We start from the raw sequence: 15949 nt of genomic DNA, 5'->3' as shown, positions 1-15949 counted from the left end.
AAAACGTTAAGAGAATCATCAAACAAACACTAAGAGAATTAATAAATAAACACTAAGGGAATCATTAAACAAACACTAAGAGAATCATCGAATAAACACTAAGAGAATTATCAAACAAACACTAAGATAATCATCAAACAAACACTTGGAGGATTATCAAACAAATACTAAGACAATCAATAAATAAAGACTAAGAGAATCATTAAACAAACATTAAGACAATTAATAAATAATCACTAAGAGAATTAATAAATAATCACTAAGAGAATCATTAAACAAACACTAAGAAAATCATTTAACAAACATTAAGAGAATCATCTATCAAACACTAAGAGGATCATCCAAATAAAAATTCAAAGCATCGTCGAACGAATACTAAGAGAATCATCCAAAAGAAAATTCAGAGCATCATCAAACGAACACTAAGATAATCCATTAAACGAACACTAAACAAACTGTTGAACAAACAATAAAAAAATCATTAAACAAACCATTAAACAAACACTAAGACGACCATAAAGCAAGGATTAAAAAGGTCATCAAACAAACTCAGAGTATCATCAAACAAACACTTGGAATATCAGCAAACGAACATTAAGAGAATCATTATTTTAACACTACAAAAATCGTCAAGTAAAAAATAAGAGGATCTTTTAAGAATGAATATATCTAAATGCAAACAGAATAATTTACAACTCGCAAAACAGGAAAGAATAAGTTTATCATTTATTGTCAATAAGGAAAAACGAAAACCAATTTATATTCAATTAACGTATTAAAAAAGAAAAATATACATCTCTTATTGTGTTTCTAATCTGTAACAATTTTAGTACCCCTGTTGTAATTTTAATCTGTAAACCATAACAGTGGTTCTAAAGTTGTTACAGATCAAAAATACAACACTTATTCAAAAATTATTAGAGAACAGAAATACAACAGTGATTCAAAAATTGTTGGAGAACAGAAACACAACAATGATTCTAAAACTGTTACAGAAAATAAAGACACTAGTGATTCTAAAATTCTTGCTGATTAAAATCATCACAGTGGTTCTAAAGCACTTGCTGATCCATAAAAGCTTCAAAATTTTAACCTACAACAGTTTTAGAGTTATTTTAATCAGTAACAGATTTAGAATCACTTTTATGTTTCTAGTCCTGTAACAATTTTTGAATAAATCTCGTGTTTCTGATCTGTAACAAACTAAGGTTTTAACTTTAAATTTGAATTAAACTTTAATTAATAAACAATAAATACAAATTTTTAAACATCAAATTTATATATCGATGTTCATTTTTCTGACTCATTTGCTATAGTTTTCTCAGAGTACGCTTATGATTTTAATTAGTAACAGATTTAGAAAGGAGTATTATGATTCTGATGTAATCTTTGAATAATAAATTGTTCTAATAATCTGTATCGACTTTAATCCCACATATTACGGCATATTTTTCCAGAAGATGTGCCTATACATATTGAAGCTCCACAGCATCTCAGATCACGATCTCCATTATCGCAACGTCCACCTCGAACTACACATCCTAAAGAATAAATATCACCTTGCCTCAGAAGAAAATTCAAAATTTTGTAAAGACAACAATTTTTTTTATTATTGTACCAAATAATTTATTATCTATAGTAATTGTGGTACTAAATGTGCAAAGTGTTTTTAATAAGAAACAATAAATAAAGATCAATGAATTAAAATTAAACAGAAAAAATTATTTCTTACTATAAGGAGGTTCTCTTCGACTGCATACTTTCTCGTCAACAAAATCGGGTAAACATTCTAAACCAGGACAGCATTTTTTGGGATTATACATGCATCGTAGACCAGCATCTATACAAGTACCGTCCGCATAACAATACAATGCCATTAACAGGCAAATATAAAAAATCGAAAATAAAAGAATAGTTTTCAATTGTGCCATTTTAATGTCACTTAATGTCACTCTTCAAGATATTTTTCGATAAAAAGCTTCCTTACTTCTATATAGTCCCAATATCACACAAAATAATTGTAACAAATTTTCTGTTATTAAAGGTGTTTTAAATGTTTAAATGTTTTTTTTAAATGTTTAAATGTAAACAGAATAATTTGCAAATCGCCAAAAAGGAAACAATAAGTTTATCATCTATTGTCAATAAGGAAAAGAGAAAATTATATTCCGTTCTGTATTAACTTTAGAACTGCTGCTCTAATTTTAATCTAACAATTTTCGAATCACTAAATTGTTACAATTCGAAAATGGCTAAAAATTAAAATTACTGTTGTAATTTTAATGTACAACCATTTTCGAATGCAACAATTATTCAAAAATTGTTACAGGATCAGAAACACAACAGTAATTCCAATTCTGTTAGAGATTACAATCACAACCGTAAAGATGTTGTAGATTAAAATTTTAAAGCTTTTATAAATCGGAAAAAATTTTAGAATTACTATTCCTTTTTTATTCTGTAACAGTTTCTGAATCACTGTTCCGTATCTGATCTGTAACAGTTCTAGAATTATTCCTGTAATTTTAATCTGCAACGATTTTAGAATTTCCACGATTTAGTGATTTTAAAATTGTTCCAGATGAAAATTAGAATAATTTCAGAATTGTAGTGAGATTTTTTGTCCCAATTTGTTATCCTGAAACTTTCTCAATCCTTTTTGTCTCAATTTGATATCCTTAGAAAAATTATGTTATCTTACAATAGGTGCAAATGTTTCTACTTTTATTTTGCAACTGCAATCTCTAATCCTCTAACTAAAAATAAAAAAGGTCCAGAATTAAAACTTCGTTGTAAATTCGATGGTGAGAAACATTCAGACAAATTTTGGACCAAAAAAGTTGTGTATATCGCCATACCAAAAAAATCCCGCTCATTATGATAATTAAGAATACTAAATCAATTCCTAAGGCAAAAATCAGATTTTCCCTCCATCCGCAAGAAAAACATGTTCCAAAGACCTCGGGCATAAATCTCGCTGATGATCTTAGTAAGTCAGTGCAGCCAGGTCGATCCTGTCGTTTTGATATCGCACCCTTTAAAAAGGACTATACACAGTTGTTCGCGGGAGGTCAGTGAACTTTGCACTGGAGGTTCAATCCCCCTTTTGCATTCTCTGCTATAATAAAATCTCCTTTTCTCTCCTTCTCTCTCTTTCTTACTCTCTTGGACGCTGCGCTTTCGACGGCCATTCCAACTCCGGAAGTCAGTCCAATAACAAAGAGAGGGTTGTGTTCCCCCCCTCAAAAAACGCCAATCCCCTCTGAAGTCGAGGGGGTCTTGACGAATCCGGTGCTTTTTCATCCTCGAGCTTGCGTCGTTGGTGTGTGGTGTACATCGTTCACGTCGTGCAACAAGTTCAAGCAAGCTCGCAGCTTTGCGGTTCACTGACACCAAAGTCGACGCCGACGCCCGTCCAAAGCGACACTCGACGTCGGGACGCCAATGTCGAAGGACGCGCGCGCCCATGAATATGTAATGCAATTCGCGTCGAGACTTAATCATTTGCATTCGTGAACTTTATCCCACGAGATAAAGACCTTGTCTCGAAAAAACCAAATTTTCCCCCCAAATCAATCTTTGTCACCATGCCCTAAATTTTTCGAATTAGTAGTGACTGTGTTTTTACAATTGACCTTGGACACTATAGCCGATCTTCAAACTTGTCTTCTATCTTCAATTCCTAGTGATCCCCAAAAGTCAGTGATTTATATAGGAGATCATCTTTTCAACCCAGTGATTTAGAAACAGTGAACTAGCAACTTTTTTAGAATCAATACCAAAATTTCAATCTATATTTCCAAATCAACCGAATTATGCAAAAACAGTAACAATCTTAGCTTTCGAAACTAGACTTTTTCCACTCATTAAGAACCCTTTTTAAAAAATTGAAACTCTGACATTTCTTTATAAAGAAAAATTTAAATTCTCAAACTCGTGAAAAAAAACGTTTCGTCATTAAAATCAAAACTTTCGAATTATTTCGAAACCTGAATTTTTAGATTAATCGGTGCACATTAACAACATTCAGATATTATCAACAACTTGAATAAGAGACCTAATTTTCAAGTGACAGATCCTTATCAAAAAAACCATGAGGGTTGGGGGTGATGAATCAATTTCATGAGAAACTTGAATGATTATCATCATTATCAAATTATCAAAAGTTCGAGCACAATGAATACATAGTGCTATAGTTGATTGAAATCTGACAAAGTTTCCGCATTGTAATTTTGAAGGAAAAACAAAAAAAAGGAAACTCTCAAGGTCAAGTGTTTTAAAATAATAAACTCAAAATTATGCAGGGGAAAAAACAACTTCTAGGTCAAGATATTTAGTGCTAATGAAATATATGGATATATTGTGAGAAAGTAATTTTGAAACTGATCAACTAAAAAGGGGGTGCACACACTTGTCGACCCGACCCTTCTTTTTTTGGGGTAGTGACTGATAGTTCAAGGTTAAAACGCACGCTTAATTAGAAAACTTTTCTTTTCTAAGTCAATCGAACATTTTAAAAGAAGTGATTTAAAGTGAAGCGGGTGTTAAGTATGTTCTTTGGAGTATTGTTTCATTATCTTTAGTACCGATCAGTCATCATTTTTTACTAGGTCAAATTTACACGAATTTTCACCCAACTATTTAGCATCTTTTGTATTGATTGCAGTACATCCGGTATTGATTCGATGGAAATTAAAAATACACTTTTTACAAACTTTTTTTGGTTTGTACTTTTAATTGTTACTTGAGACAATAAAAGGACAATTGTAAAGATCTGAACTTTTGCTGAAGGAATAGAAATAATTGTAGTGGTCTAATCATCTTTTGAGGAAATAAAGATCATTGCTGCTACTGGTACAATTTGTATCATTGTTACCATTGCTACCATCGCTAACATCTGCTACCATTTGTTGAACTATCGATTCCATAATCCTAACCATCTGTTGAACCAATAAAAGGACCACTGCATAGTCCTAATTTTCTGCTAAACGAATAAAACCTACTGAGTGTTTCTTTCAAAAAAAATCTGAAAGTTTAAATTTACTATATAAAAGCTGTAAGTTTAAAGTATGCTGAACAATTTTTAAAGATTGTATCTGCAATTTTTACTGCTATATAAAATTTACCTGAATTTTACTCAACTGATAAGAATCAAATTTAGCTGAACGGAATTTTAATAAACAAAGAAGAACCAGTATAATTAAATCATTAGTATTCAAGTTAATTAAAACTCTTTTTATATTCTTACCTCATGAGAAATTATTAGTTATCCGAGGATTATAATTTTCGTCTGCTATTAACATAAGTCTCTTATTAATTACTAGCAGAATTTTTCCTCAAATTTTATAAGGACTTTGGAAGAGATTTTAGAATGATATTTGAACAAACACTGAAACGGTCATTCAATAAATATTAGGAGGCTAACAGTAGTAGTTTGCATCATCTAATTAGCATTAAATTAGATCATCCAAACAGATATTAAAAGGATCATTAATCAAACGCTAAGAGAATCATCAAATAAACACTAAGAAAATCATCGAACAAACACTAAGAGGATTATCAAACAATCACTAAGAGAATCATCAAACAAACACTAAGAGAATCATCAAACAAATACTAAGACAATTAATAAATAAAGACTAAGAGAATCATTAAATAAACATCAGGACAATTAATAAATAATCATTAAAAGAATCATTAAACAAATACTAAGAGAATCATCAAACACTAAAAGAATTATTAAACAAACACTAAAAGGATTATTAAACAAACACTAAAAGGATTATCAAACAAACACTGGGAGAATTAATAAATAAACACTAAGAGAATCATAAAACAAACACTAAGAGAATCATCAAACAAACACTAAGAGGATCATCCAAATAAAAATTCAGAGGATCGTCGAATAAATACTAAGAGGATCATCCAAAAGAAAATTTAGAGCATCATCAAACGAACACTAAGACAATCATTAAACAAACATTAAACAATTTATCAAACGAACATTAAGAAAATCATCAAACAAATACCAAGACGACCATAAGACAAGAATTAAAAAAGTCATCAAACAGACACTTGGAAGATCAGCAAATGAACATTGAGAGAATCATTAATCAAATACTACGAAAATCGTCAAGTAAAAAATAAGAGAATCTTTAAAGAATCATTAAGGGAATTATCAAAAAAAACAAAAAGACAATCATTAAACAAATATTAAGAAGGTTATAAAACGAATACTTACAGAATCATGAAATAAATACTTACAGAATCATTAAATAAATGCTAAGAGAATCATTAAAGAAACATTAAAAGAATCATCATTAAACAAATACTTATAGATTCATCAAACAAATGCTAAGATAATCATCAAAGAAATACTAAAAGAATCATCATTAAACGAATACTTATAGCTTCATCAAACAAAAGCTAATAGAATCATTTAAGAAACACTAAAAGAATCATCATTAAACAAATATTTGCTGAAGCATCAAACAAAGAAGTTGCAACCTAAAAGAATCATCAAAGAAACACTAAAAGGATTATCAAAGTAACACTAAGAGAAACAGCAAACCAACGCAAAAAAATCATTAGGCAAACACTAAAAAAACTGTTAAACGAACAATAAAAGGATCATCAAACAAACAATAAGAGGATCATCCAACAAACATTAAAAGGATCATCCAACAAACATTAAAAAGATCATCATATACAGAAAGAGAACCATAAAAAAAAACACTAAGACCACCATTTGCCAAACATTGAAAAGGTCAACAAACAAACACAAAGAAGATCATCAAGCGTACAATTAGAAATTCATTAACAAACCATCAAAAAAATCATCCATTACAAGATACCATAAAAATCTAATTTTACAGAATTCATTGACAGGAATCCCACTCCAAACTTACGGAAATCATTTTTCAAGAACAATACCGACAGAGATCAACCAAAATCCCCAATAAGGAAGAAACCTACAACCCTCCTGAAATACATGCAAAAAACATAAACCCGAAAATATCGGGAAAACGAGAACCTTACAAAAGGAATGATAGCAACCCACAACCAGAACTCATCCCGAGCGGGCTCTCGACTCGGACAATTTGAAGACAACAATATAGCATCACCAAACAACAATTCCAACAAGGATCCAACAAACATTGTGGGGGAGGTAAAGGAGAATCGCAACCAAGAGGCGCCACGTAGCGACGAATCACCAAAACAGAATTCCACCCCAATGGCGAATACAACACCATCTGGTGGCGGCATAGAGGAGGATGATGACGACGAGGAGGAGGAAGAGGAAGATGACGAAGAGGAGGAGGAAGATGGTGTTCGGGTAGGGGAATTGGATGAGGAGGAAGACGACGAGGAGGTGGAATCGTCGAGAGAGAGGGAGATGTCAGGTCCTGAGGTGGTGGCAACAACGACAACAAGTAATGGACGTAGGGGAACATCAGGGGTGGGAATGGTAATGCAGGACACAGGGATGGGGGGATCGGAGCTATGTTCAAGTGGGGGTGGAGGCGGCGGCGGCATGGGCGGGTACTGGAACAGGCAGAGCAGACCCTCCAGTCCCCGCATGCCGCCTCCGGAGCAGCCGGAGACCAGGCCGAGGAGCCGACACGAGCCGGTGCAACCGGCAAGGTACAATAACCTTGGATATTGGAGGGCTAGACGAGTTACATTTTACAAAAATGGGGATCCCTATTTTCCCGGAGTCGAGTTCAGGTGAGTTGAGATCATTATTTTCAAATAGGGGTGTGTGTTAAATTAATACTTTTATTATATTGAGCCAGATGAAGAGGGAAAGAGAGGGAAGATATCAATCTTTGATTGTTTTGATAGACTAGTTAAAATTACTATTCTCCCCTTTGTATCACGACTTTTTTTATATTTTTGAATTCGACATCTTGATATTAGATTAATGTTTCTCAAATGTAAAATTTAAATTTTGTGTACAATGTTTGTTTTAATTAAAAACTTTAAGTTGTCGGTGTAAATATAAAATAATGATTTCATCACTCGGTCGTCTTTAATTATTATAAAATATGAAGATAACGATCACTCGAAGTGATCGTTATCTTCATATTTTATAATAATTCTCGGAGTAAAATTCGTTATTAATTTAATTCATTTTTTACAATGATAGTAAACAATCACATTGTAAAAAGACTCTTCAAATTTTTCGTTTCTAAGAGATAAGAAGCATATTATTCTTTTGTATAAAATAAGGAATTAAATTCATAAATTTCGTACTTTGATAAAATTTATAAAATAGTTTAGTAATTAATACCAAACTTTAAAAAATATGATCCAAATTTTAACTATTTTTGCTACTTTCTCTATACTTTGTTATAACTTTTGATTTAATTTACAATTTAAATTAATTTCGCAATATTTACAGTCCCTTAACAGTCATAAAATTTTCTCGTTTAAATAATAATTTCCTCAGAGAAAAAACTTAATTTGTCATGAAAACGGTTATTATTAATGAAAAAAAAATTTATTTCAAATACAGTTATTTATTATTATTATTTGCTTTTTCTTAAAACTTGTTTGATTACTTTCGAGCTCAAATACCTGAACTTGCATCAATATTTGACAAAAATTAATTTTACGTTCTTTTAATTTTTAATTTCTCTTTTTTATTTTCAACACAGAAAAAACCAGAGATCAAAATGAGTAGTGCAACAAAAATGAACCTTATAGGTGGCGCCACATTCTATGTCACTTAGCTCAGGTATATTTTGAGCTGCAACAAAAATTGGCACTTGTTCTTTTACGTGGAGAACAAAAAAAATTGGAACTAAGAAGAGAAAAACGTTCAAGAAGATTCAATTAAATTTAATTCAATTTGAGTTAATTAAACTAAATTTAAATTAAATTAAATTTGAGTTAATTAAAATAAATTTAAATTAATTAAAATAAATTAAAAATAATTAACATAAATTTAAATTAATTAAAATAAATTTAAATTAATTCAATTCAGTTTAAATTAATTAACTGGCTTTTAAAAAAATCGTATTTTAAAATAATCGATTTAATTTAATTTACATTAAGATAATTAAGTTCAGTCATCTTGAATTGTATTTTTCGGCAAATTATTCGATTGTTGCGAAAAAAAAAATTTTCCCGAGTTCATTTCAATTGATTTTTTTAGTAAGAAAATAAAAATATTTAGAAACAAAATAATAAATTTATATTTAATAAAAAATAATTAAAAATAAAAATTGGAATTATGAATTAAAACTTATAAAAATCGAAATATTTCCTCTCTAAATTTAAATTAGTAAAAATGTTTACAGAATTAGTGACCGAATTTTATCTTTTGAATGAGTCTATTTTATTAATAAATAATAATTTTAACTAATTTATTAGTAAATATTTAATTACCTATTTATAGGTATTAGTAAATTTTACTAAATTTACTAACATTTTTATCAATTAAAACGTAGAGAGTCAATAAAACAGAAAAAAAAATTTAGATATTTTCTTAAAAATATTTTTCAACAAATTTTAATTAACTTTTTCTACTAAAGAGAATAAAAATGATTTAATGAATACCTTTAGAGATATTTTTTCCAGTCTAATGATAATGAGCGTGGTACATAAATTTTTAAAACACAGTTTTCTATTTTTTTTAACAAGATTTACTAAGTTGACAGGACTATAAAATAAAAATACGCTGAATATTTAAATTACTATATAATTTCCTTTTTAAAGTAAATTATACTTTGTAAGTTGTGTCAAGAGATTTCATGTCATCACGTTTAAAATGCAGTAAAAATTTATATACTACAGTAAATTATAATCATTTCATATAAAATACAAGAAATTTACTTTCTTTTCATATTTTCAAGATTAAAAAAACTTTTTTTTTCATTATGCATGAATTTTTATTATCTAATCTGTATATTATTTTATTATTTTCTGTTTATCTATGAAAATAAATGCTTCCCGGTTTTCTCCTATACTCGTATTCATTAATACTAACGAGTGTCTGACTTAAAAGGCCTTTTACTACTGAAAACGTTCACAGCAAGAAAAACTTCAACTAATTTAAAGTTAACAGAATTTTTTTTTTGAATAATAATTATTGCAATTAAATTAAAACAATTATTTAAATATATTTTAATATTATATTGTAATTATAAGATTTGGTATAATATTATTATATTAATAATATACGTAACTTAATACAATTATTAATTATTAATTATAATCATAATATTATATTATAATTATAATTAATAATTGTATTAAGTTACCTTATGGTTTAAATTCTGTTTATTTTCCATTTCATTTATATTTATTTCTAGCAATTAAATAAATAAAGTAAATAAAAAGCTAAAAAAATAATTAAAATATTAAATAGACAATATATATTAAAATAGATATTCATATAAAAAGAACAATTAAATGTTTATCAAAAGAAGACTTTTAGATTACGACAATGTTTGCAATTTCTCTCTTTAGTGTAAAGAAATATTGTATTTTACGTGACCATTTCACTCGGCTGAATAGGTAATGTATAATTCATGATCAACCACTAGCAAGTGAAATTCGTCAGAAGATAGGAACAAACCATTCCCAATAAATTTCTTTTAATTAACGTATTGAATTAATAAACATCTGTGAACCATTTCATTGAAAAATTTATGTCACCTTTCAATTAAAACTTTTTATTTTTATTTCCATTTGGACCAGATATTATTTCTGTATTTAAAAAAAATGTACTATTGTCCAATATAATTTAATGTTGTTTAGTATCATTTAATGTTCCCTAATATTTATTTATTTATTTCTATACATGTTTTTCTTAAAGGAAATATAATTTTATGTTGCATGATATCATTTTATGTTGTCAAATATAATTTAATGTTCCCTAATATAATTTAAAGTTCTCTAATATCATTTAATGTTGTATATTATAATTTAATGTTGACTAATATAATTTAATGTTGTCTAATATAATTTAATGTTCCCTTGTATCATTTAATGTTGTTTGACATTATTTTATGTTGCACAAATAATGTTGCATTAATGATGTTTAACATTATTTAATGTTGACTGATATTATTTTTATGCTGTCTAATCAAACTTAATGTTGACCAACATCATTTAATATGTAGCCTAATATTACTTTATTTTATCTAATATAATTTAATGTTCCCTAATATTTTTTAATGTCGCCTAATATCATTTAATGTAGCCTAATATCATTTTATGTGATGTAGTACAATTTAATGTTTCCTTATATTTTTTAATGTTGTCTAATATCATTTAATGTAGCCTGATATCATTTTATGTTGTGTAATATAATTTAATGTTTCCTAATATTTTTTAATGTCGCCTAATATCATTTAATGTAGCCTAATATTACTTTATTTTATCTAATATAATTTAATGTTCCCTAATATTTTTTAATGTCGCCTAATATCATTTAATGTAGCCTAATATCATTTTATGTGATGTAGTACAATTTAATGTTTCCTTATATTTTTTAATGTTGTCTAATATCATTTAATGTAGCCTGATATCATTTTATGTTGTGTAATATAATTTAATGTTTCCTAATATTTTTTAATGTCGTCTAATATCATTTAATGTAGCCTAATATCATTTTATGTTGTGTAATATAATTTAATATTCCCTAATATCATTTAATGTAGCCTAATATCATTTTATGTTATCTAAAATAATTTAATGTTGTCCTATATCATTCAATGACTCAAATAATAATTATCAGTTTCCAAAAAACAAAGTTTAATTCAAAAAATAATTTTTTTTGGAAATATATAATCGTTTGATATAAATAATTAATATAATAAAAAAATAGCAAAACAAAATAATAAATATAAGCAATAAATAATTGTTCGATGCAAATAAATATCTATTAGACAATAAATTAACTAATTATTCAACCCAAAAAAAAATTTTACCACCCTGATTACATCTCTATTGGAAAAAAAATCAAATAACCTACAAATTTTAAACAAAGTTTGAAATATCAAGATTTTATAAGGAAAATAGTCGCTGTAAAAAATGTGTATGTAAGGATAAAGAGAAAAAAAAACAAAATCGATAGACTCGTATCGCGATAAACTGGTAATGGCAAACTCCTTGTGAGTCTCCTGTACTTTGCTTTCTCTAGATGTAGATCTCAAGTTATGAATTTAAGGTCTCAGTTGAAATATGCCGTGATTTACGATTCATAGAAATTTACTTAATATCATTGCTACTCTAAAAAGACATTAGCATTTTAAATTAGTTAATATGTTAATAAATTTAATTTCATTTTAACAACTACTATTTGTTTGATTGATTTCACATACAGTGTACTTGTATTATAAATATATTCAAATTACTGTATCATTTTTCTACCAAGTGGTTTTTTTTTCAAGTCGCAGATTTCAAGATTCAAAATTGTATTAGCATAAAAAATATGGTCGGGGAATTTTTATAAAATTTCCTGCCCTACGAATATTTAATTTTTCCTATTTTTTTAGATTTAAACCTGGACGAGATATCGGTTCGCTGGAAGCTTTATTGGACAGATTATCTTTGCGTTTGGACCTTCCGAGAGGGGCAAGACATATTTTTTCAATGGACGGCGATCGTAAACTCAATCTCGACGAATTGGAGGACGGCGCCTCTTATGTTGTCTCAAGTTACAAAACTTTCAAGGCAAGTCGATTTTTTAATTCTCTGATTGTTAAACAGAAAAATTAAATAACTTTTTTCAATTTTTGGAAGTTGTTCAAAAAAAGAAAATAATTTAATTTTCTCTTTATGATTTTTTTTCGAGGAAAGAAAATTCAATTACTAAGTGGAGAAAAAGAAACTTCTTTTCTAAACAATTGAAGTTTTTTTTTAATTAAAAAAAGTAGTTTGTTGTGAACGCGAGTCAAAACTTTCTTTCGATTTAGATATCAGTGACTTTTATCAACAAATAAAAGTTTCTTTTTCACAATTTAAGAATAAGAAACTAGAACCAAGGTAATATCTAGCAAGAGTGAAATTATATGAAAAATAGGGAGAGAAAAAATTATAAATTTAAATTTATCATGTACATACATTTGTCAGTGCACGCAATGGATTTTGGTTTCTGATTTCAGCAACTGATTACTAATATTACTATTACGGAGTGATATGATAGCTAACAACATTTTATAATTTTAATAATACTTTAAAAATAAATTTCAAAAAGCAAAACATTTACCCCTTAACCAAAAATTACTATACGCAGAGTTGCCACAAATATTATTTTTCCCTGACTTTTCCCTGATTTCCAGACAAAATTCTCACTTTTTCCCTGACCCTAAAAAATATTCTGATTCACTCTAAAAATTATTAGAAACTCAAAAAAATGTTCTATTACATTTATTTACAAATTTCATTAATTGTAAAATTATTCAAAAACATCAATAATTTCTTATAAAAAAAATATTTAATCATTATTATTTTTCCGTAGGAATTAAAATTCTTTAATTCATTCAAATTCAAACCTTTTTGAAATTCGACAATTTATAAGAAATATTATTACAAAACATAAAGAAGGCGATCACTCCTAGTCTTCGACTCTGAGTGATCGCCTTCTTCATGTTTTGTTATAATTTAAATAACCATTAAATTTTTCAAAAAAAATTTTATTATTTACAAAAATCTTAATACAATTCTTCGCAAGAATTCAATTATTTTTAAAAGTAATAAATTTTCTCAAAAAAATCAATTATTTGAAAAAATTGTAATAAAATTCGTTACAATAATTAAATTACTTTCATAAATAATAAATCGATTATTCGGTAATTCATTTTTTAATAAATTTTTATTAGAAAATTCTCAAAGAATTCAATTATTTAGATTAAAAAAAAATAGTTTATTGAATAATTGAATGTTTGTTAAAATTGAATTCTCATAAAGAATTTTATCAACAATTTTTTAAATAATTCAATTCTTTTGACAAATTTTAATAAAATATTTAAAAATAATTACATTTTTCGAGGAATTGATTAAAATATTGTATCAAAAATTAATTAAAATCCTGCGATAAGATTTATTATTTATGAAAATAATTAAAAAATTTTCCCAAAAATGTTATTAAAATTTTTCTAAAATAATTGAATTTCGGTGAAGAATTTTATTAATTATAAAAATAATTGAATTCTTGAAAAGAACTTTGTTACATTTTTTTTTAAATAATTGAATGCATGCGACGAATTTTATAAAAACTTTTTAAATAATTGATATTTTTCGAAAAATTTTATAAAATTTTTTATATTAAATAATTGAACTTAGGTAAAAATTGTATTATTTATGAAAATAATTGAATTATTTCAAAATTTATTAAAAATTTTATAAATTATTGAATTCCTGTGAAATTTTAACAAGAATTTTATTCAAGTTTTTAAAAATAATTGAATTTTGAAGAAGAATTTTATTATTTATAACAATAATTGAAATTTTGTCAAGAATTTTTAAAAAAAATTTTAAAACAATTGAATATTAAACAATTTTATTATTTATAAAGACAATTGAAATTTTGACAAGAATTTTTTTTTAATTCTTGAACAGAATTGAATTTCTGAGAATAATTTTATTACTTTTGAAAATCATTTAATTCTTCCAACAAGTTTTATTCAATTTTATAAAAATAATTGAATTTTGGTGAAGAATTTTACTATTTCTAAAAATAATTGAATTCTTGAAAAGAACTTTGTTAATTTTTTTTTAAATAATTGAATTCCTGCGACGAATTTTTTAAAATTCTTTTTAAATAATTGTTATTTGTCGAAAAATTTTTTTTATTAATTAATTCAATTCCTGTGAAAATTTTATTATTTATGAAAATAATTGAATTTCGAAGAAGAATTGTATTATTTATAAAGATAAGTGAAATTTTGACGAGAATTTCTTAAAAATTTTTAAACATAATTGAATTTTGGAGAAGAATTTTATTATTTTTAAAGATATAATTGAAATGACCAGAATTTTTTAAAATTTTTGAATATAATTGAATTTCTGCGAAAAATTTTATTACTTTTGAAAATAATTGAATTTCTGGAATTATTTGTAACTTTTCCAAAATTCAATTTTTTTTAGTATTTTTAACTAAAATTCTTTTAACAATCTAGTATTTATGAAAATTGTAAAAATTATTCATTAAATAATTTATAAGTCTCACGTCAAGAAAAAAAGAATTCACGACGAAGAGAAATATTAAACAATAATTAATTATTTTACAATCTTAATTATTAAATAAAATTTTTCCTCTCGACTAAAAACAACTGCGCCAAGAAAAAAAGAATTCACGACAAAGGGAAATATTAAACAAACAATAAAATGTATCGAGACACGTTTCAGATAGATTTTGAGCATAAATTTGCAACATCAGGAAATTTGGCGACCCGCCGAATAAACTAAGTCTCGAGTCGTTTTCAAGTCGGAAAGGAAAGTGGAACGGGATTATCGAGCGAGACGAATAATAATTCTTTCGTCAAGTTTGCCAACGCGTTGAGAAAAAATAGTATAAAGGGAAAAATGTCCTTCAAAACTACTATTATAGAAAAAAAGGAGAGGGAAAAAAAATCAACACCTTTTCTAGTTCTGTTTACTGAAGCAAAGCAGATATCCGCAGTAACGACAAACAATTAGATGTCCATTGTTATAAGACACACGATAGGCGACGATTTATAAAAGCAACTTGCGTATAAAATATATATATGTATATATTCAAGCTAACTATGTTTGCGTGTATCTGGCCCAGATCAAAATATATACAAGCAGGCCGCACGCAACAAAAATGAACGTCTCGACTGGTCTCGACGATTTCAAGTTGATAAAAGACGCGTAACCTTGTTAGTTGGAAGAGGGAAGGCCACCTGGTCCTAAATATATAATATAAATACAAGGAAGGTGACAAATTTTGTGTACATGAAATTTAAATTTA

At 27.0% G+C, this 15949-nt stretch overlaps 2 protein-coding genes across 2 annotated transcripts; one reads left to right on the top strand and one right to left on the bottom strand.

The window, feature by feature from the left end:
• Positions 1-708: 708 nt before the first annotated feature.
• LOC122502979 lies at positions 709-2045 on the bottom strand. Its single transcript, XM_043613357.1, has 2 exons — positions 1733-2045; positions 709-1541 (listed from the first exon to the last, which is right to left on the bottom strand). Exons 1-2 carry the CDS (start codon positions 1929-1931, stop codon positions 1426-1428), a joined length of 315 nt encoding a protein of 104 aa, XP_043469292.1. The 5' UTR covers positions 1932-2045; the 3' UTR covers positions 709-1425.
• Positions 2046-6375: 4330 nt separating this feature from the next.
• Positions 6376-15853, top strand: LOC122502729 (echinoderm microtubule-associated protein-like CG42247). The gene is made up of 3 exons (XM_043612908.1): positions 6376-7728; positions 12510-12687; positions 15767-15853. The coding sequence occupies exons 1-3, from the start codon at positions 7046-7048 to the stop codon at positions 15851-15853; spliced, it is 948 nt and encodes a 315-aa protein (XP_043468843.1). The 5' UTR covers positions 6376-7045.
• The last annotated feature ends 96 nt before the right edge of the window (positions 15854-15949 follow it).

This window comes from Leptopilina heterotoma, unplaced genomic scaffold, assembly GCF_015476425.1.
Source record: "Leptopilina heterotoma isolate Lh14 unplaced genomic scaffold, ASM1547642v1 Lhet_108, whole genome shotgun sequence".
NCBI classification, from domain to species: domain Eukaryota; kingdom Metazoa; phylum Arthropoda; class Insecta; order Hymenoptera; family Figitidae; genus Leptopilina; species Leptopilina heterotoma.
The sequence above is the reverse complement of the archived record's forward strand: the minus strand, read 5'-3'. Positions and strand labels throughout refer to the sequence as shown.

Excerpts from the sequence above, each read along its gene's own strand:
- LOC122502979 (XM_043613357.1), bottom strand. The coding sequence starts at position 1,931 with ATGGCACAATTGAAAACTATTCTTTTATTTTCGATTTTTTATATTTGC. Across the intron at positions 1,542-1,732 it reads TCGAAGAGAACCTCCTTATA|GATGTGTAGTTCGAGGTGGA; the intron begins GTAAGAAATAAT and ends TTTATTCTTTAG.
- LOC122502729 (XM_043612908.1), top strand. The coding sequence starts at position 7,046 with ATGATAGCAACCCACAACCAGAACTCATCCCGAGCGGGCTCTCGACTC. Across the intron at positions 7,729-12,509 it reads TTTCCCGGAGTCGAGTTCAG|ATTTAAACCTGGACGAGATA; the intron begins GTGAGTTGAGAT and ends CTATTTTTTTAG. Across the intron at positions 12,688-15,766 it reads CAAGTTACAAAACTTTCAAG|ATCAAAATATATACAAGCAG; the intron begins GCAAGTCGATTT and ends TATCTGGCCCAG.